The following is a 22,039-nucleotide window of genomic DNA, read 5'->3' on the forward strand; positions in this document are numbered from 1 at the left end:
CTGTTAATGCATGTTATATATTGTTCTGTAACTGCTTGTTATGTTTATGAAAATAAAATAAATATATCCCAAACAAATTATAAATTCAAGTCCCTTCCCTCTCAAAATCGGGTATGATAAGTCCTATTGTTAATGTACAGACATTAAACTCCACAGATTCCGTACCCACCAAAAGATATTTAGATTGTTCCAAATGAAGGAATATGTGTGGAACCAAAATGCAGTGCCAGTCTGCTCTATGGGGAAACCTTTCAGTGCAACACAGGTGCTAGAAAGAGGTTGAGGCTGCTGAGGCAAGGCAGTGGCATAGGGCTAGATGAGGCTCTGTATACAGGTGTTTCTAGCACGAGTTAATGACGTTTATCTTCTAGAATCGACTCTGTACGAGCAAAAAGAACCACAATAAAACAAGAACTCCAACAAAGCAGGCGCCGCATGTGGAAGGCTCGGAAAGGCAACATTTATTCATCTGAATTTAAATACATCACAGAACTTGCCCTTCCCAGCTCTTTGAGTATCTTCGTGGTTACTTCCAGGACAAAGTGCGCACAGAGCGCTTCACAGTTTGAACCACAACTTCCTGTAATTATGAACGGAGGCCTAGAGGTATAATGGGCAGCAACGCGCTGCCGTGCGGCATGAAAAAATAACGTGTTCTTCTCTTTCTTTTTGCATAAACGTAAACGAAATAAAGTGAATATGAACACGACTTGGATTGCAGCCAACAAAACTCCATCGGTGTGTTTTGTCTCCCTGCAGTGCAAGTTTACACAAAAGCAAGGCACCTCTTGGATCGGGAGAGGTTCTGTGTACAGAAAAAGCGTGCAGACTTCCTGCGGCACAGGCAAAATCTTGGTGCAAGCTCCACCTTCCCCAGGCATAGTTTTGAGCAACCCCAAGGCAGAATCTTAGGGCTGGAAACAACCCACTCCATATTGTGGTTCGAGAAATAAGTGGTCTCTGCACACTCTTGCCAACTTTTTTTGAGTATACACTCAATTTTTGGCCCATCCTCTTCAAAATGGCAGTGTCCTCTTTCTCCAGTGCGTTACATGAAACACAAAAATATCTCCCTGATCTTCCGTCTGCATTGATTGGAATGAACAAGCAATGTGCAGCGCATCAGGACGATGTGCCACAATAAGGGAAGGGGAGGGGGTCTTAAACCAAAGGGACAATATTTAAACATAAACATTAGGATAACTTTATCTTGGAGATGACCAGCCGGAGACGGTTTCCCTAAGTGGGAGGCCCACTCCCAAAGAGCCACATTGCATTTAATCCAATTTGGCGTGTCTTCGTGGCCATGTCTTATGCCCCTTGTGACTTCCAACAGACCATTTGTTGAGAGAGAAAGTAGACAAATCAGAAAATACAAGACACAAAAATAGGGAATTTCTTTCAAAGAGGTAGTTTCTCTAAAAAGTAAAAGGGTTGGACAGCAGGAATTTACTCCCGCAGGATTGTCACAATGGAGAAGATTATGGCATATTGGGAACACCTTTCTCCTCCATTTATACCCGCTCCCAAAAGTCATCGGCCGGGGCACTGAATGACTAGAGCAGCACACATCTTGGACTCAAAGACATTGAATGAATTTTTCAGGGTTGGGGCAGAAACACAAGAACAGTAATTCACAGTAAATTAAGTTAAAGCAGACCATCTGTGCTCTGTGAGTGGAATGTATGGAAGTGTCAGACGAGATACCCTGGCAGCCCTTGCCAGCCGACACAGTTCAGGTTTCATGGGGGTGTAACAGGAATGTGCATTACATGGTTCTATCCGGTTTCGTCAAGCAGAGTTTGTAAGTGGACATTTAGTTTGACCAATTGTGGGTAGTTTCACTATTTTTTTATGGGGCGTTCCACTGCGTCCCCCAATCCTCTCCCTTACATTCTTCCTCCCACCCCCATACCAACCTAAATATGCATGTATATATACTTGGGTCAAACTACCTCATTAGGTTGAACTAAAGGTCCACCCACAAACTGTTAAAAAAAAAACACTATATATCCTCCCTCCATCTTTGAACCCAGCAGGCTCTTCAGCCTGAAAAGTGGAGCATAACATGCAACCTTTTTCCGGACTAACTTTTCTAGACTATGGTAGAAACCAAAGGACAACGTCCCAGGTCTGTGCTAATCGACAAATGGCACCTATAGGGAGCTCGCTCGAGGCAAACCAGCAGACACACCATCCTGCGAAGTAGTGCAGAATCTGATTCCATTCTCCTAGGCCATGATAGAAACCAAAGGACAATGTCCCAGGTCTCGGCTAACCTGTAAATGGCCTCCTCATAAGCCCTGGTCTGCCCAATCAGGAGATGGGAAACCCACATTGGAGACCATTTGGACAGTAGCGGCATTGCTCAGAAGTGGTTGGTGTTTCCATTCCTAGCAAAGGTGGTATGCAGGAGAAGAGTGGGGCAGACTGAGCGACATGTTGGGCTCCTGCTTCCGCCTCCCGGGTCTGATGTCAAACAGCGAGCGGTGAATGCTATGCACACATTTTCTGAGAAGGAGGTCAAGCACACTACTCACTCTACAGTAATGGATGCACCTTCAAGGCATGGGTGAAAGGTGCGTGCCTTTTTCACACTTGGTGCATCATTTACTGGGGCATCGAGATGATTCCAGGTAGGGGTCCTGCACCCAAGGTGTTGCAACACCAGGCAGTGTGGGAACGTAGGCAACCAATCTACGTCTGGATGGCCAGGTCTCACACTTTGCTTTTAACATGGCATCCAGGCCCTGATCAATAAGCAGCAACTAGGCACATGTGTGAGGTGCCAATGCATTGATACAGGTTCACTGGGAGTGAGCGGGCGGTGCCTGTGCACAAGTGGACCTGTGCTGCACCAGCAAGTCATGGAGCCACTACACATGTCTGTGGGCTTGCACTGCTTCCATGAGGAAATACATGCTGTGTGCATGTGTCATAGAGAATACATTAAAGAGCTGTGTGTGAGAGAGGGAGGGAGAGACTTTGTGTGTGAAAGGGTGGCAGAATGTGCATGCAGTAATGTCGTATGTTTGCAAGCAACAGATGGGTCTCCATGTGGGCAAGAGATGAAGCACTACAAATGAAAATGGAGACTTCCCATGACTATGCCAATGGCTGTCGGAAGGGTGATGCTCCAGCTTCTCAACAGAAAACATCTGTACACCAATGCCGGTCACTGTGACAGCACAGAGGACGCCTCCTTCCTCTCCTGACAGTACGGGAGCCACCACTGCATGGGATGTGCCCACAATCTGGCAGCACAGAAGCTCTTGCTGCAATAACTCCCTTGTAATAAGACTGGAGATCCAGTCATACTCATTACTCCCCCAGACCGGAAGTCGTGCCGTAGAACGGAAGACAGGCCCAGGCTGGGGGGAATGATTTTGCATGGGGACAGCATGTCCGCTTCTGCTGCAGTCGATACGCCCACACTTTGTCGGCACATTACCATGAGCTGCGGGATATTAGTTGGCACAGGGACATCACATGCACATCTGCTGCAAGGGATCCACTGGCACACGGTATGCTTGAGCTCACGTGGGGTCTTTCCTTTCTGTGAGATCACAGGAACCCATGCTTAAGGAGATCAGCACTGGGGTTAATACTTTGATGGATGTATGCTCCCTGTGACAGTTCAAGGAGGTGGAACTGTGGCGGGTTTTCATTCTCATTGCGACAGCGATCCAGTCACGCAACTCTGTGACAGGGCAGGGATCGCGCTGAGAGTGTGGCCAGCACCGAGGGTCCCATGGTAGGGGAGGAACTGCATTCATCTTGGCTGCCTCCAGCAAGCTTTTACTTACTGGTCGACAAATGTACAGGAAACTATTCACATTCTAAACGTACACATACATATTAACAAACCGAAGCGTACCATCAGAGGTCACGCATGAGTGCGACACTATCCATTAAATAGAATGAGATGTTTGCTTTCCCTAGAATGTGGCCATACTACTTTGTAAACTTTCATCAAAAAGTGAGATCTTCTCAATGAGTTTTTACTTGGGAGTGCGAGATGTCTTGGGAAGGCTTTTGTTGCTCGCAGGCATATTTGATGGGGGTGAATAGGCAGAGATGGGGCGGGGGGGTCACTGCCGCTGGAAGCAAAGCTCCGAGATGATTTGCTAGGGGCCGGGTGTCTCGCATTGATGTGGAATTGAAAACCCTCACTAACATCTCAAGGAATGTCAAGGCACAGGCTCCAGTGATGTCACACTCCTGTCTCCTCCTGCCATACAGGTTGACCCATAAGGGAGAGAGAGAGAGGAATCTGGGATTGGAGACATAGGGTGGAAGAGTGTGCAGCACTTAAGTCAAGGGTCTGAAAAAGGATTCTCAGAGCCATCCATGCTGTGAAGGGGCAGATCACCCTGGGACTCAGGAGGGACATATCGCTCCTTGCCAGGTGATGGCACATTGCATCCTAGAACTCCCAAAGGCAAGGCAAGTCTAGGCAACTGCCTACAGCACCAGCAGAAGGGGGCCCCTAGATTGCCCGTGCAAGCTGCATCCATGCCAAGACAGGGTGGATGGAGGGGGGGGTTTGGGTGTCAAATACTGATTTGCTTTCGGTGGAAACAATCTTTGCACGGGTATCGTTGACGATCACATAGCTCATGCAAAGGAGCATTATATTTCGACGGCTCCGAAGCCCAGATTCATCTTTGGCTTCTTCTGGAACTTTCTATCCCATAACTACAAGTACCAAAACTCCTGCAAACCGATGGCTTGGCTGGAGTCTCTAGTGCTGCCGTCATCCCTGTGCTCCGATGAGTTGTTCCAGCATAGACTTCCTATAGTGAGATCCACCTTTGTTATATGGTAAAATGTCCTACCTGGGGTGTTCAGACTGTGAGGTGGTTGGTTACAACAATGGTTACAATCCTAGGTTGCGCGCCCCCCTGTGAAGGGGTGTACCCAGTCAGAATGCCAAGTCCAGCTTCTCTCTTCTTGATGAGCTATCTTATGGCCCACTGTAGGCCAAACCCTGGACGCTAATGACACTCTTATAGGACACCCCACCAAAAGCATTGCAAAGTTCAGGATGAAATCCCCATGCTCTGAGATGGAACAGCCAATGCTGGATGGAATTAAGGGTCATTACAGGGTAATGAGATCACAATATTTGGGGATTATAGACGAGTGTTTCTTGCACTGCCATGGGACATCCCACCCCATGATTGACAATAGACAAGGTACTACTGCCCCCGTCACCCTGGTGCAAACCATTTGACTGCATGTTGACTAAGTTCACTATTCCGCTCTGTTTTGGTAAGTATCAGTACAGCCCAGCGGTGCATAGTTACATGTCCTGAACAATGAGAGCAGTTACCCTATGCCTCAGAGGAGGTAAAGGCAAAGATCCCCCAAGTCGCAATGGGACATCCCTTTCTGGGGACCCAAAAGACAGAATAAGAAATGGTCTCTTGCTCTTTGCTGGAATATATTGCGCACCCCCCTCCTTTTATGAAGCAAAGGCTTTTGCCACCTGGATACCCCCCCGCCCCCCTTGAAGCACAGTGATCAGCTGTCTCCACTGCTCTGGGTTCTGAAGGGATACCCAGCAGATGTGAGTAATATGAAGCAAGCATGGACTGTCATGATTGAGATAAACAATAGGAACTTACAACATATTGGCTTATGTCCCTCTAGAACAGAGAAATTGTGTTAATTGTGTGAAGGATGTGGGTTTAACCACCCAAAACAGCATGGTTTAAACAAGGTTCATGGGGGGCGCATATCCTGATTGTGAAGGACAGATTAAAGTTTTCAAAAAGCACTACCCTGTCACATGCATTTTCCTTCAATGTCCTCAAATGTCCCCAAAGCAGTGCTTGAGGTGTAGATGCCCAATGTGAACACAGAGGTCTTGGGTGGGTTCCCAGGGACTGGGCGTGCTTGACCTCTGCTGGCGAAAGGCCCCACATCCTGGCATGTGGTAGAGGCCACATGGTGCGCGTGGGGGCTGGTTCTTTCCAGGTGGGCAGGGAGTGAGGGCGTCTCTGATAACGTCGGAGATCAGGGAGCTTCTGGAATATTGGGGTGTTTGTGGCCAGGCTCTCTGTGCGCTCACTTTCCAGTGTCCCTCTCTCTCGCTTGGCGAGCTTGTCCATCCTCATTCTTCCATCTCCCGCCTTTTTCAGTCGGGGACTTCTGGGTGTGCAGCAAAGTCGCTCTCGCCGCGCTTGTAGGTCTCCCAAAACCCCTGTTCTAGCTTCTCCAGCTGTGAGCCGAGAGGAAGGCTAATTTCCAAGTGCATGAGGAGATTTTCAAGCCATCGCTCGAGAGTTAAGAAGGACGGCCTGGAAAGAAAAGAAAAATTGAGCACAACATGTTGAAAGAGACATAACATATCCTCTAAATAAAAAGTACAACCTAGTGTATAAAACTATATACCCAGAACAAAGGACGTATGCAGTACACACCACACTATAGAGTTCTGCACAAACGGATATAGTTGACTGCACAACAGGCTTTGGTTGACCTGCTAAAGCAACATGCTCCCACATCAGCGACTAACCAGACCCAAAGCGCTGTAGTCTATCAGATCTTGCGCTCTTCTCTATGAGTAACATAGTCCCAAGTTTCACCACCAAGCCCATAGAAATCACATTGGCACACAGGGACACGGCACGTAAGACATGCACCCATAAACACCACAGGTTTCACATCTGCCTCTCCCACTGCCCCACTAATGGGCCCCTTGTCCCCATGTGCAGTGAGGCCACAGAAAGTGGCAGAAGGGTGCTATGCAGGATCACTTACATTTGCAGAACAGTTGATTGTGAGTTCACGCCAGGCTCTAGAGTGCAGGATACGATTGGACAGTGGACTGAACTTGCTCCTGTAGCTGACTGAACACTATAGCACTATCCACATATGTTCTGGTCCACAACTACAGTATAAGGGGGGGATCACACTAGAGTGGTCTGAACATCATACCATAGCGATAAACTACAGGCCCCAGCGGGGTACCCTCTTCTAGGTGCTTAGTCTCACCCTACAGGAAATGGTGGGCTTTTAGAGCCCTGTAGCCCCCACTGGGGCTTTAATCACTCAAAGTGACCGTATATGATCTGTTGCGTTCTATGGTGAGAATGCAGTGCCTGGGGTCTCACAGGTTAAGCTTGATACACTCCGAAGGCATTACCACAACAGGCAATCAGATCATTAGGTACGTATTCATCTAACCTCTGCTATGACCTGGAAGCCCCTGACGGGGGCCATGAAAGGTTTGAAATAAGCCTTGGTCCTACTGGACTCAGCACACTGAACCATCTCGGCAGGATACATATGCTTCTTTAAGGCTGTATATGTCTTAGTGAATTACAGGATGGAAAAGGCATTTCACCCGAGTGAGTTAAAGTGGATCTCCTAAAATGAAGAAAATCCATCTGACTGAACACGGTTGGATAATCATTGCTGGACTACTTGACTGGGGATACAGGGGGCAAGTAGACACCAGGATTTCTAATCCTTTGCTTACAACAGGCACTTCTACAAGTGTCCTCCTGTATCTCACACTAGTTCCAGCCCATAAGCATCCTTTCGGGAGCATTCGGAACACCACTGATCAATGCCAATAAAGCAACCAACCAGTAAAAATAAAAGCTAGGATAAGAGTGTATACTGAACAAAGATTTGCAGACATGTGCTAGTTCATGGGCGATGGTCTCTCAGTAATGAATTTGTTTAGTCGACGCAAAATAAAGACAACCCAAAGTGTTGTGTCGGCCAACTACTCATGATATGGGTCTAGAGATATTGAGGGTTGGTTTATGCGTCAGACACATAATATAGTGGTTTCCTTACTCCTTTTAGTAAAGTACATTTTATTTTATCTTCTCAAAACATTTTCCACAGATGGTGATTAAAAAAAAAAACATCATGATTTGTTATTTAGTCACAAATCATTTGTGTAACATTCCATCATTGATTTCTTTATACGTAGATGGCCTTTATTTTTCAAAAAAAACATTATTTTTTCATCATAATATTCATCATTGTGTTCTTTGTAAAGAGCAGTCGTTTTGCAAAATTGATCAACACTATCTTTTTGCCAGCATTGTGTATTGTCCTTATAAAGATTAATCCTCCATGTGTCCTCTACACGTGTTTCGCCCCATTCAAATTACTGTGGATCACCAGGAGCTTCTGGTTCTCTTTGTTAACTTAATATGTTGTGAGCATAATGGAGTCTTAATAATTTCAGCAGATTGCACAAATCTCTCACGTGATTTTATTATATTTATTAAATGGTGTGTTTGGTGTTTGTTGGCTGGATATAATGATCCTGATCCTCTGATATCCTCCAAACTCTGTTCCGTGCGGGTGCATAAACCAACTCTCTCCATATCTCTAGAACCATATCATGGGATAAGAGTGCGCCCGTGGAGTGGTACTCATGGGTTAATGCGGTCAGCACATAGATAGTAGTGGTGGCCGTAGATGGTTGAGATCAGTCAGAGAACAGATAATGATGATATGATAGGTTATTTATAACACGCTTAATACCCAGAGGTTTCTAAGCGCGGACCCGGGGATCGAACCTGTGTTGCTCCGTGTCGTCTTGCTTCCAAGGCGAGCACATTGCCGCTGAGCTATCCTCCCGAGACAATGAGTAGGGCACAAATGGGACTGCAGGAAACGCCACCAGGAGGAGTCTCAGCATCCATAAGGAAAGGTCCCTATTGACGACATGGTCTGGAAGTCCTCCATGAGCAGAGCTCGACAGCCATAGGCTGAGTGGTATCGATCTGTGCAGAGCAATCTCTGCACCTAGCTGCTGGGAAGGGGCAAGTCGAGGGGGTATGTTAAATATTGTGTCTGGAAGTCAGTATTGACTGACAGGGTATCAGCATTTTGTCTACCGCCATTTACACATAACGGACCTTAAGCTCCCAGGCGGTGATAAAACCCTAGCGTGCAGGCATGATCAGAATGTGTAAGGGTGCAAATGTACAACTAGAAATGGTTACTGCTAAGAGTCACCTTTTGCATGAAATAATACAGAATAATGCCATGATGAGAACTGGTTGCCATTTGAAACAGGCATCCCTCAGCAGTGGAATGGACTCCCCCAAGGGATTCATCAGTAGGAAGCATCAGCTCCAGTATTTGTCACTTTTTTTTAATGAAAGATCACTGAAGTGTTTTGCCTCATTTCGGGTACATCAGATTCAAGTAGTTGTCAAACTTTAAGTGGGATGAAGACTGATGAGTCAAAATACTTTAACAAGTGCAATCCCTGCTTAATTGGCACACCCTTTTAAATAAAGCGTAAAAATGACAAAAATTAAAACAAACCGTATCAAAATAAAGGTAAATACAATGTATGGTTTGCATATATTTAGTAGAAATAAATGATTCGCACGCGCGGAAGGGCGCTCAGCCAATCGGGTGGCTGGAACAGTGGGCGAGAGTACACATTCTCTGCCCACTGTCCAGCCACCAGCGGCCTTTGTCCGGTTAGCACCAAGTATTGTATTGTATTGTTTCTAATGTGAGGAAGCAAAAGCAAGCCTCTCCATGTTGCCTCCCCACCTCCCCACCGCCCAAAACAAACATACACCTTCTGCACCCCTTCCCACCCTCCCCACTTACCTGCTAGACTGGAGCTATGTGCTCCAGTCTCAGAATACCTACCTCTGCCATAGAAATGGAAAAGGGACTTTGTCCCTTTTCCCTATGGCGGCGTCCACCCCCTCCGCCCCCTCAGGAGATCGGCATTGCGCAATAAGCGCAGACAGTCTCCCGAGAAAAAAAAAGAAACCATTTGCACCTCGGAGAAACCCTGAAGCTCTGGCTGGCGGGCCGTCACCGGCAATGTCCGCCCCCTGCTACGGGGGCGAAAGCCATATTAATAGCAGCAATGTTTACTCATGCTGTGTTGTTTAGCAACATTACCTGGAGACCAACCTCATTCCCATCTAAAAAAAACTCCAGGTCCAACAAAAACAAAACATCAGTGGCCTGTCTCGACCAGGTAAGAGATGGAAAGGCAGTACTTGAGCCCATACCACAGATCTTGATGTATTCCTTGCAGAAGCCAGGATAAAAGTCAAGAGCCGTTTCCTCACCCACGGCGGTAGGGTACTGGCACAGGATCACTAGCGTGAAGGGCCGGTGCATGAATTCATGCAGCGGGTGGCAAACAGCCATGCAAGGTTGGCCTTTGTTTCTACTAACCAAGTCAATATTGTTAAGGCCGGTACACAAGTGGGGTATGACTTCCCGACTGGATTTATTAGCACACTTCTGATTTCGGTGTGATTATCTAAACTGAAGGGGCGGCTCTTAACAAATTAGCCTCCAGGACTTAGTGGCTACTAAATCAAATAGTGGCTCATCAGAGTTGTGGATTTTTCTCCTTATTGGTGCCTCTCACTCCAATTAGGCCAGCCATGGATATAGATATTTGAATATCCGGAGCTATTTTAGGGTTCAATATGTGTTGGTCCTGGTTAATTTGATAAGAGCCTCCTCTTCAGTTTAGATAATCACACCGAAATTAGAAGTGTGCTAATAAATCCAACCGGGAAGGTCATACCCCACTTGTGTACCAGTTATTGATGCCCTTTTTGGACCTTCCCAGTATATAGGGCTATCCCTTTCGTTTACCAATATTGTAAAGGCCAACATGGAACCACTGGTGCTCATCTGCTGGTGTCGTCCCAGTTAGGCGCCTAGAGTCGCCTTGTTGAAGCACCATCAATCTTAGAATGTAACAGTTATAGACCACACCCAAGGTACCTCAGCTCACAGAACTTTGTCAAGCTCCAGCTTGTCGAACTTCAACTGAAGCACCTGCTACTCTACTTCAATGTGCCCCCATCTTCCCCCAACACTTCTTTAAGGGGGTGCAAACTGCAAGTTCTGACATATTTCAACAAACTGAGCCCTTTGGGGTCATGTCGCTGAAGTAATCCTAATGAGGTTCTCTGGGCCAAATAAACGTGAATAGGAAAGACAGGAAGGTGCTGTATGGGGTTCTCACCTCTTCTCGGGGTCCAGGTCGCAACAGAGGACAGCGATGGGATAGAAGCCAGGTGGACAGGTGGGAGGGCAGAAGCGGTCCAGGAACCCTCGCACGTTCAAGCCAAAATCCATGGTCCTGGGCAGATAATCTGGGTCAGCACTCACCCGCCCGATGATCTGGCAGGGATAGATAGAAGGATTCAAATGGCAGGGATGGGCAAATTATCAGCACAACATCATTGAACATACGATAAAGTTTTGACTTTGACCACAGTTTACAGGAAAGACAGAACACCTGAACGTTGCAGGCTTTTTGTTCGGTTACTGACGCTAATCAGCACTCTGACAACCTTTTGTCATTTTTCAGTTCTATGTGTGAATGTCGGGCTGTAAAGAGTGACGTTGAAGAGGCCACCCGCTAAACACCGCCCCCCACAAGCTTGCTCTCTTCCTCTCCCCCTCCGATTTGACATTTTCGGGCCCCTTCACCATCGTTTTCCTACTTAAACCCCCAACCCAACTTCCCCATTACCCCATGCCACTTACCCATGTTGATGGTCTATTGGCTGCCCAGGGGGGAAGCATGACTCCGTTTTGTACATCGGCATCTACGCGGTGCTCTTTTGTGCATCCTTTTCCCCCCAGGCGGCTACTAGACCACTAACGCATTGCTTAGCAGACTTTCTTAACAATGGGACTTCGCAGAAAATGTGCGAGCTTTTCGGAGAATTTTTGCAGGGATGTTGCGTCCACTGTACAAATACCTGATTGCGCATTCATACAGGCCTTCTAAACAGTTCTGCAGAACTATTTAAATATAGAAACATAAATGTGTAGATAGATTGTTACATGCACACGATCAATGGTTTCAACAGAAATGGTGCCATCAACCTTTCATTGCACCTTGGTATGCGCAGCAGAGAAAAAGTTGAAAGAAAACTAAATTTCACTACAGGATCCTCTGGGTCCATGTGGCTGTGCCACATTTAAAATGGGGGTGGTAAAAATGGTGGACGCGTGAAAATGTGTTTTATTTTATAGATAGGCGGACCCCACAGTACTCTCCATAACCTTGCAATTCCTCTGCATCTATTGCTCTTGAATCTGCTTAAAATCACATGCTTTGCATAGACTGCCATCTAGAGGTTGGCTCAGAGTATAACACTTGTTTTTTGGAAGTCGAGAAATAACCCTAGCCTACGTTTGCAGTTACCCTTAATCCCTCACAGAGTCAACAAACTCAGATTGTTTCTGTTTCTGCCATGAACTCTGTACGGGTTTGAGTGTGCAACGAAATAACATTTTTTTTTTTTTTACTTCTTCTGTTGTAGTGTCCATTTGCCCTCTTGCGGGTAGGTAGGGAGGGCATCTGTGATTCTATACAGATACAAGCATCAAAAAGACAACTACTGGTAAGTAATATTTGCCTTCTGGGGCTTGTGAATCTACTTAGATTCACATGCTGTGCATAGATTATCAAGCAGTATCTGAGGAAGGTAGTGGGCAAGCAGGGGCAGTAGAACAAAGATGTTTAAGTACTGCTTTGCCCACCTGTGGATCTGATCTTGCTTGTGTATCAACACAGTAGTGCTGCGTAAATGTATGAACTGAACTCCAAGTTGCAGCCATACAAATTTCCTCCAGTGCCATATTAGCAAAAAAGACTAGCATTGCTTCCATGCTGTGTGTTAAGTGGGCTCTATTTTTGAAGGGTCATGCCTTTTTTGCAAGTAACTGATTTTTATACACTTGACGATCCACGTAGCAATGTTGGCCTTGGTCATTGGGTTACCTTCTCTGCCAACTGCGAAAGAGACAGAAAAATTACTGTTGTGCATAATGCTTTGTTTTATCCAAGTAAAACATGACTGCTCTATGCACATCCAGCGTGTATAATGCGTTTCCCCCTTGTTTTGAGGGTCTGGGAAAAAAAGAGGACAATTCTATGGATTGTTAACATGAAATGTACAAATGTGTTTAGGAGAGAAGCATGGATGCATGCTTTGCACCACCTTGTGTTTGTGTACAGTGGCGAAATGCTCAGATAGCCACAATGCTTGAAATTCACTTATTTTTCTGATAGACTTGGATGAAACTGAATGATGGTAAGTGCAACACTGGATTGGAATCGTGATCACTATCCTGCCTCACATCTAGACAGAATATCGAAAATTAGCAACAATGGAATAGTGAATGATAGCAAACATCAGACAGGCATAACTGCAAGGACAGCAATGCCAAATAACCAATCCAATAACAATTTCATCCCTCTGCATACACTTCTCAAACTCTAACCAAACACAACCACAAGCCTAAAATGCAGCAATCCGCACTAACTTCACTACAACAAAAAAAAAAACCCACATAGACTTGCACAACAGCACACGACGACTACCGACCGTAAAACAACCCAAGCCCAGCCGACTGACGCACCAGGCTGAGGCTGCCATCAGCACATCACTGCTCTCCTGCACTTTTCCAGCTTATTCCCACTAACTCACCCCCCCTCCCTCCCTCCCTCCCTCCCTCCCTCTTTCAGAGCTGCCAGAGCACCAGGGAACCACTCCGGTGGTGATAGTGCGCGGTACAAATATCCTTTAACATTAACATACATGTAACTGCTATCAGAAAAGCTGCCTTGCAAGAGATAACTCTTGAAGGTGCCCTTGTGCATTCGATCAAAAAGTGGTCCCATTAGTCTTTTTAACACGATATTAAGATCCCAACCGGGGGGGGGGGTGGAAGGGCAATAGGTGGATGAATTCTTTAAACCCCTTCAATTGGAATACTCCACCAAGGCACTTTATGCTGAGATGTAGTGTGGGTTGCTAACCGCATCAAGTGTTCTTTCAGGGAGTTATAGACTAATACCGAGTCTAAGGGGGTCATTATGAGGTTGGCGGTAAGGGGTTAACGGCGCCGGTAATGGTGCCGGTGCCGTTAACCCCTTACCGCCGCATTACGAGGTCCTTTAGCGGGTCCCGCTAAGGGCGGCTGGTTTTACCAGACACCCTTAGTGAGAGCTGCTAAAGGACCAGCATGCTAACAACGGGCCCGTTGTTAGCATGGTGCCCATTCCCATTGACCCCTATGGGGGCTCGAATGGGAATGGGGATGGGTTCCCTGAATGGGGAAATACCGGACCCTCCAAGGTTGGAATGCCCAGTAATTCCCCATTCAGGGAACCCAGACCCGGTATGCGGTAAGGGGGTAGCCACGGCGCTAATATCGCCATGTCTACCTCCAACCTCGTAATGAGCCTCTAAGAGTTAAAAGAGGTGAGTTACAATGTGCATTGGTGAACACTCAATGCGGTTTTGATGTCCTTTCGAGTGCCCCAAATAACAAAAGGCCTCCACTTGTAATAAAAGCATCTTGTGTTAGTATCTCCATACATCTTGTCAGTAGTTCTAAGTGTCTGAATTCTATGGCTCCAGGAGTCATGCTGCTAAATTCATAGTCACACATGGGTGTGTGAGCTTGCCATGTTGTTGGTTTGGTAGGTTGTGGACTGGCAGGAGGTTTAATGGTGGTTGGACCGCCATCGTCAGAAGATGTGCGTACCATGTTTGCCGTGTCCACACTGGCGTCATTCATATTAGAGCTAGGCTCTTATGTAGTAAGCACAACCTTGCAGGGCAGCAGTGTTGGGGGTAAAACCATAAGCAAATATGCCTGAACAACTCATACAAGGAGTGTTCCCTAGAGTCCTTTGTGTTGGTTACCTGGATGGAAAGTTTGGGCATCTCTGGTTTTGGGCTGTTGCATCAGATCCACTGTTGGCTGTCCCCACATCCTGAGTGCATTTGTGTTGATTTCCCATATCTGGCTTTGCTGAAAACCCTTCTACCACTGTCCACTAGGTCATTTTGATTGTGGTGTGCTTGAATGTACATTTCTTTTTGATGCACCGCTGCCATATATCCTGGGCTAGAATTGGCAGGGTCCTGGAGTGTGCTCCTTGCGGTTTGTTTATGTATAACACTGCTGTGGTTTTGTCTGTATTGACCAATATGCTTTTGTTGTAGAACCTTGTATGGAAAGATAGGAGAACCATCTTTAATGCCTGTAGCTCCAGCAGATTTATCTGCCGTGTTTATTATTTTTGTGTTCATGTTCCCTGTGAAGTGATCTCTTGGCAATGGCTCCCCAACCTATGAGCCAGGCATCCGTTGTGACTGTAGTCTATACTGTTGGGAGGGCCTGGCTTTTGAGAGGTTTTCTTTTGTCCACCAATGCACAGCACTTACCACCTCTTTTGACAATACCACTAGATTGTACCATTCGCCCCAACACTCATGACCATTTTTGTGAGCTTGACTCTCGATTCCTTTCCATGTTCAGTCGTGTATATGGGACTAGGTAGACGCATGAAGCCATCATGCCTGATAATTTCATTACCTTTCTTATGGTTACTTGGGAAGGATAAGCAATTGCTTGTTCTTTGTCTAGAATAGCTCCTTGGAAATCTTTTTTTGTGTGATGGTACTAGGCTTGATTTTATCTCGTTTATGCTGAACACCAACCAGAAAAAGGAGGTATTTCTCTTGAGAGTTGTACAGACAGTTTGCCTGTGACTCCCCTGTTATAAGCCAGTCGTCCAGGTAATGGTAGACAGGAATGTTTTCCCTGAGTAGATGCACCACTATCACTGCAAGCACTTTTGTGAAAATATGAGGTGCCGATGCTACGCCAAAATGGAATACCTTGAACAGGTAAGAACATTTCTCGATCTTAAATCTTCAAAAAAAAAGTTTTGGGGTTTTATGTATTTTTGTGCCAGTCTGAGATCTAATACTGGCATCTTTGTTTTGTCTTGTTTGGGCACCAAAAAAATAAAAGGAGTATGTCCCCTGGTTTACCTGATTTAGAGGAACATGTTTGATCGCGCTTTTCTGTGCAAGCGCCTCAATTTCTTTCTCTAAGGGTTCCTGATGATGGCAGACCATTTCTGTTGCCCGGCGGTGGTTTGCATGCTTTTTTTTTAGCAAGTCTATGCCATATCTTTTGCAACTGTTAACACCCACTAGTCTAATGTTCTCCCCTCCAATGCATGAGTGAATAATGTAGTGAATAATGTTATGCGTCCTTCTACGGGAGTGCAATAGGAGGGGACAGTGATCACTGAGTCGTTGCTTGGAGGAGGGGGATGCTCCTCTGGAGGTTTTTACTCTTCCCCTGTGCCTTCCTCTACACTGTGGTCTAAATGGGGACACATATATATGATGCTGTTGTGTGCCTAAAAACCAATTGGAACCCTGAGTTTTTTTAACTGTGCTGCTGGTTGGGAGCATGTATTTTCCCATAAGCAACAGCGGTTACCTAATGCACCTCTTGGCTGGAAAGAAAAGCCCGACATCTGTCCCAGAGTTGTAGTGTGCCATGAAGTTTAACCCTCTCCAGTGTTTAGGCCACTGCCTTGCCGAATGGAGTGGTGTCCTCAATTGGTTTGTCTAATACGATTGCCTGTCTAATTTGAAACTTGATCCTCTCAACCAGGCATGACGTTTTAGAACAGCTGCCCCCCAACACCTTACGCCGTGCAGCACCTAGACTGTTCTTGATGATGGCATTTGGTGTGTTTTTTTATCTTGCTGAATGATTTTACGGTCGGCCCCCTAGAACACGCTTCCATATGCGTCAAGGCCACCAGCTTTTTCTCTTCTAGGGGGCTTTCTATAAAACCCACATACTTGTTTGGGCTCCTCTGTGAGGATACCAAATCTTTCAGCTCCCCTTTTCAGTAAATCACTATATTGGAAATTATCCTCTGTTGAGGATGAAGTGACCGGGGGCTCGACTTCATCCGGAGATGGCGTCATGTAATTATCCGTATCAAGGTCTTGATCTGAGTCTGTACATGGGCGTAATTTTAGGGGGGGGGGACAGGGGTGTTTGTCCGCCCCAACTTTCATGGCACACCATTTTGTCCCCATTCATAAGGCTGGGGCACATGCTCTTCAGATGACATGTCCCCCCCCAACTTTTTCCGCAAAGTTACTCCACTGAGTCTGTATACCCAGTACATTACAATTCCTCATGGTCCAAAAAGTGGAAGAAATCACACTTTCAGGTTGGAAGAAAATCAGCCTGAAAGTGCGATTTCTGTACCTTTTTGATGCTTACTTTCTGCAGCACTTGTCTTTTTGGATGTTGTCTCATGTTTCTTCATCAAAGACAGCACCTTGGACATGGTTTCTCTACAATATTGCACTGACCTTTCTCTTTGGTGTCAAGGAGTGAGCTCTAACACACAAGTTGTTCTATGGTCCCAACCCCATAATGGGGTTCCTCCACTCCTGGGGTGTACATGTATATCCCAAAAAAGGGTGGATAAACCCAAGGCTACTTGTATAACCAGCCATACTGCTAAACTATATCTGTCCCTCAGGTAGAACTAATATACCATATAATTTCAATAAAAAGCTATAGTTTCCATGATAAAACGACAACAGGGTCTATTGGCTCCCCCTTGTGTAACAAAAAAGATGGAGAATTACTCTTCTCTCAAAGCAAGGATACCTCGAGAAAGGGCCTTTATCCAACTTTATTCTACCTCTGTCTTGAAAGAAGTATCCCAAACTTAACTGTCAAAAGAATACCACCTAGGTGTGTTACTTAAACCCCTCTGGTAGTCTTCCAGTTCTCATTCGATGTATCCCTGTCTATTAAAAAAGTATATCAATTAGCATGGTCGGTCGACAGGTTTCCGTGTGCCACCTTCTTCAGGACCTCGCAATGGAGATTAGATAGGCGACCCACCAGCGATACCTAGGGACAGGTGGATCCAGGGAAAGGTGAGTTCCTCCTGAGGGACAGATAGAGTTTAGCAGTAGGGCTGGTTATACAAGTAGCCTTGGGTTTATCCACCCTGTCTTGTGATATAGATCAATTAAAAAAAGAGTGAGCTCTTACATGGCCAAGCTATGTAAAAGGGCTGTATCCTATACTCAGTAGATAGTAGTGTCAGTACCTGTGTTTGTGGGATTTTATGGCATCACGATTACAAGAGGACTCCTCCCTGACTCACCCTGAGGTCGAACCGTTGGAACTGGGAATCAGACACAAGGCCTTCCTGGAAGCTGCCTCCTTGCTATGTTGTTGGGGGCTGGCTCCTATTCCTGTATCTGATACCGTGACCTTGAGTTCTGGTGTCTGAACGTCAGACTCTGCTGCTTTCGATTCCTCTGGTATGGCGTACACAGCCTCGCGCATTTGACAGCGTTCCGAAGAGTCTTCGGTTTGAATTTTAGGCACGCCCGGCACCGATCCTAGGAGCAGTCTCGTGGGAGATAGCAGTTACACACCTTATGGGCATCTCTCCAGGGAAACTTTGAATTACAAAATGTAAAAGGTGTATTTTCCATTTTTGCTTCAGGGAATCGACGCCGCCCTAATGAAACTAGTGTAATGGGACAGAGACATTCTCTAGGCCTCTAAAAGTATTAAATGAATAATCTGTGCCCTGCACTCTCCCTACTGGCATGCCTGGTCACAGTGGAGGTCGAGAGGTTTTATAATCCGACAGTACTTCAGTGTTAAAATTGGCGACCACACACCTATTGGCGCCAAAATGCTTCTCTATACTGAGAAGACTTGCTGTCAACTGTTGGAGGAAAACTACAATCTGAGGACATCAATGCGTGAGGGATTATGGGTACCTGTGCACATAACACAGGGATAGAGTAACAGCAACGCCCCCTGTTGACACCCCTATTTTTTCAACTTCGAAAAAACAAGTGTTATACACCAAGGGAACCACTGGATGGCAGAATATGCAAAGCACGTGAATCTAAGCAGACTCTCAATCCCGAGAAATACATGTTCTATTTTTGCAAACACGCTTCACCACAACTGGCACTTCACCAGGACACGTATATTTGTCAAAACAAATGTGGTATATCCAATTTTCTAAAAAGAAAAAGTAACCTTTTAAAGCGATCAAAAAACGAGTGTTATTTTGAAGCAGTGCAGCAAACATTCTTTATTAAAACTAACCTCGAGACATAAAAGGCACACAGTTGAGTAGGTACAGTGAATGGAAAGTGAAGTGTGGAACATTTTTACTTGAATGCTTTTCATTAATCATGCAAGGATATTGGGCCTCATTACGAGGTAGGAGGTAAGGGATTATCGGCATCGGTAAGGGTGCCGGAGCCGGTAATCCCTTACCTCCATATTCGAGGTCCCTTAGCGGGTCCCTTAACGCCTAGCAAATTGTGGTACCGTTATTAGCTCCCTCCCCATTCCCATTGAGTCCTAAGGGGGCTCAAATGGGAATGGGGATTGCCTTTTTCAATGGGGCCTTACCGGTCCCTCCAGGGTCGGAATGGACCAGTAAGTCCCCATTGAACCAGGTCGGACCCGGACCCGGTATGGGAGGTAGTCATGGCGCAAATAGCGCCATGACTACCTCAATACTCGGAATGAGGGCCACTGTGTGATTCCTGCCCCTTGCCCCACAAGCGTTATCAATTGTCCTCTTTCTGCCCTCAGCACCTATGTAAATTAGGAAGGTTTGAGCTTGAAATATCCCAGAACTAGAGCGTTACTCTATGTCTGAAAACGTAGAAACCATTCCAGATTATCCGATGGCTAGAAACTGCCATGCACACGTGACACATCTGTGACCGCAAGTGACTTCCATAACAAGATATGGCAGTCAGTAGTGATTTCAGGTACGAGGGGAAATCCCCCGGTTTTCAGATGTGCAAATAAGAAAGCAAAATGGATGCCATCCAGCTGCACAGTGCATACTTATTTCTACAGGTACCCCACACACACAATATACAAATTGCCCCTAGAGTGCACAATTTCCCAGGGCTCCTTAAGGACTTGCCCATCCTTCAATGGAAACTCACAAACGGCTGATAGGAACACAAAGACCGAGACACACACGGCATCACATCAGTAACTCCTGACACCAAACAACCCCACTTAGAGAACTGATCCCACTGAACCAACCCCTGCAACCAACCCTCCCACCCACCCACCACATAAAAAAAAACACACCGATTTGGATTACGGCACTATAGGATAACTTTTGAAGGTGATATCAAATAGAGTTTGTCTAAAGGCTCAGGGATGTTTGCTACTGTGCAGTTATGAAAAAACACCATCCTTTTATTTCTAGCACAATGCAGCGGCACCAATCAGAGAGGAGGGCTAGATGAAACCTCTCATTATTCTCAGACCATTTGTGTAAACTGGACACCACCTCAGGACTCCCACGGCATAGCCTATTCATGCGCTTGTCAGCCCCCCAAAACTCTTGTAGTAATGCGCAGGGTCAGACTGGGGCCTAACATTGTCTCGGGCACCAATTGAGGAAAAAAAAAGGCTCAGATGCAAATGGCAATGTTTTGTGACAGACTGTTTGGCTTGTACCCAAAGGGCAGGTTTTTGATAAAATGTGATCCAAATTGTGAAATTTCAAGAATATTAAGTCAGTAACACTGGTCAAAACGACTAGCCGCATAGTGAAGTAACTCATCATACTGGCCCACATAGGTCAACAAAGTGTCCCCCCTTCGACCAAAAAAATTTGCCCACAGCAGCATTGTTGGTCCGGGAATTGCCGATAGGCCAGCCCGAGCCTGGTAATGTGCCCAATATTTTAATTTCTACTCTTTCTCAGAAAGATCCCTTTTCTTCGCTGCTCACAATTAGGTGTTAAAAGGAACTTGTTTCCATTCCTTCCAGGTCCCTCTGTTTGGAGCTCCCAGTTTTTGGCGAGTATCCATGAGTTGGGTTATAAGTAGCGCAAAGCGTAGCACGTTATTGCATGTTCCTTACCATGCAGTATAGGGGGCACATGAACCGCTATGAGAATGTAAACACAAGAGGAAAGGGGATTAATTACCTCACACAGGAGAATCCCAAAGGAAAACACGTCCACAGATTCATCATAGCTCCTTCCTGTGGAAGAAATTGCAGGGCGTTACAAAAAACAGGCCAGTCCCTGACCCCCGGGGATACCCTCCATCAGGGGTCTGCACCCTTTGGCTCTCCAGATGCTTGGACTACAACTCCCATCAGCCCTAGCCCGCATAGTCAAAGGTAGGGCTCATGGTAGTCATAGTCCACAGCATCTGGCGAGTCGCAGGCTGCAGAACCCTGACCTGAATCATTATAGACCCTGTTGGATAGCCATAATTACTGTCCCCAATAACTACCCCATAGATCTTCTTTCCGCTCCCCCAATCTACCTTTCTTTATTCCTTCCCATCCATGGTGTACAGCGCATGCTCCCCAATGATCTGCCCGTCCTAGCTTTCCCATGACGTTGATTTCGCTCACTCTACCGCACCCATCCCTTGCGCTATTCTAAATATAACCTAAGCTCTGCCCATGAAATTTCTTTAAAGTCTCTCTTTCCAGTCTCTCAATTCCTTTCCCCCAAAGTGCTCCTTGCCTTGCACAGCTCACTGGCTAGCAGTGGGTGCAGCGATGAAATCCTACGTACGAGCTTGGGATGTTGGGCGAGATGGACCCCGAGGGATTCAAAGGTCTCCCTCTCTCTGATACCAACCCTTGAGGAGGTACACGGGGGATCCCCAAGAACCTCTCCCCTATTTCCAGCTTCTGTCAAGGGTCTGACAACATGCTGCTGGAGAAGGAAGAAGAACACGGTTTACATAGGATTCCGGGAACACGAGAGCATGGTTTGCAATTTCCGCCCAAGGGCAGGTTACCTCGCATGCACGTAGACAGTGGTAATGGCCCGGGCCACAAAAATATGAAGCAGGGAGAGACAAGATGGCATATGCAGGATGTGGGGAGAGAGCCATGGCAGAGTCCAGCAGCCACCGTTTTCTAAAATGGCAACCCCACTATTTGTAACTACGGCCAATGGCTATAAGGTTTGGTCGCCAATCCTCAGCACCCAACTGGTGACTGAAGTGAAGGGGCGAAGCTAAGTCTATCTGAAGAAGCCTAGATAATGGGGTTGCACAGGGGCCCGTGCACAGATCGCCATTAGTATAATTAAGAAAAGGCCTAAAGTATAGAAGGGAAAAAGCATTTGGGTAGGGTGAGGGAGTTTGGAGACGAGGCGACA

The 22,039-nt window shown here is 46.3% G+C and overlaps 1 protein-coding gene across 4 annotated transcripts in view; it reads right to left on the reverse strand.

Annotated features, from left to right (window-relative positions):
• Nucleotides 1–438: 438 nt before the first annotated feature.
• Nucleotides 439–22,039, reverse strand: part of LIMK1 (LIM domain kinase 1) — a 340,745-nt gene continuing 319,144 nt past the window's right edge. For all 4 annotated transcript variants that reach the window (XM_069614802.1, XM_069614804.1, XM_069614803.1 and 1 more), the window contains 3 exons: nucleotides 20,843–20,898; nucleotides 11,000–11,157; nucleotides 439–6,305 (listed from right to left, as the gene is read on the reverse strand). In XM_069614802.1, coding sequence (XP_069470903.1) covers nucleotides 6,143–6,305; nucleotides 11,000–11,157; nucleotides 20,843–20,898 — 377 coding nt within the window. In that variant the 3' untranslated portion in view covers nucleotides 439–6,142. The remainder of the gene's footprint in view (nucleotides 6,306–10,999; nucleotides 11,158–20,842; nucleotides 20,899–22,039) is intronic.

This window comes from Ambystoma mexicanum, chromosome 9 (assembly GCF_040938575.1).
Source record: "Ambystoma mexicanum isolate Mex_15411 chromosome 9, UKY_AmexF1_1, whole genome shotgun sequence".
Lineage (NCBI taxonomy): Eukaryota > Metazoa > Chordata > Amphibia > Caudata > Ambystomatidae > Ambystoma > Ambystoma mexicanum.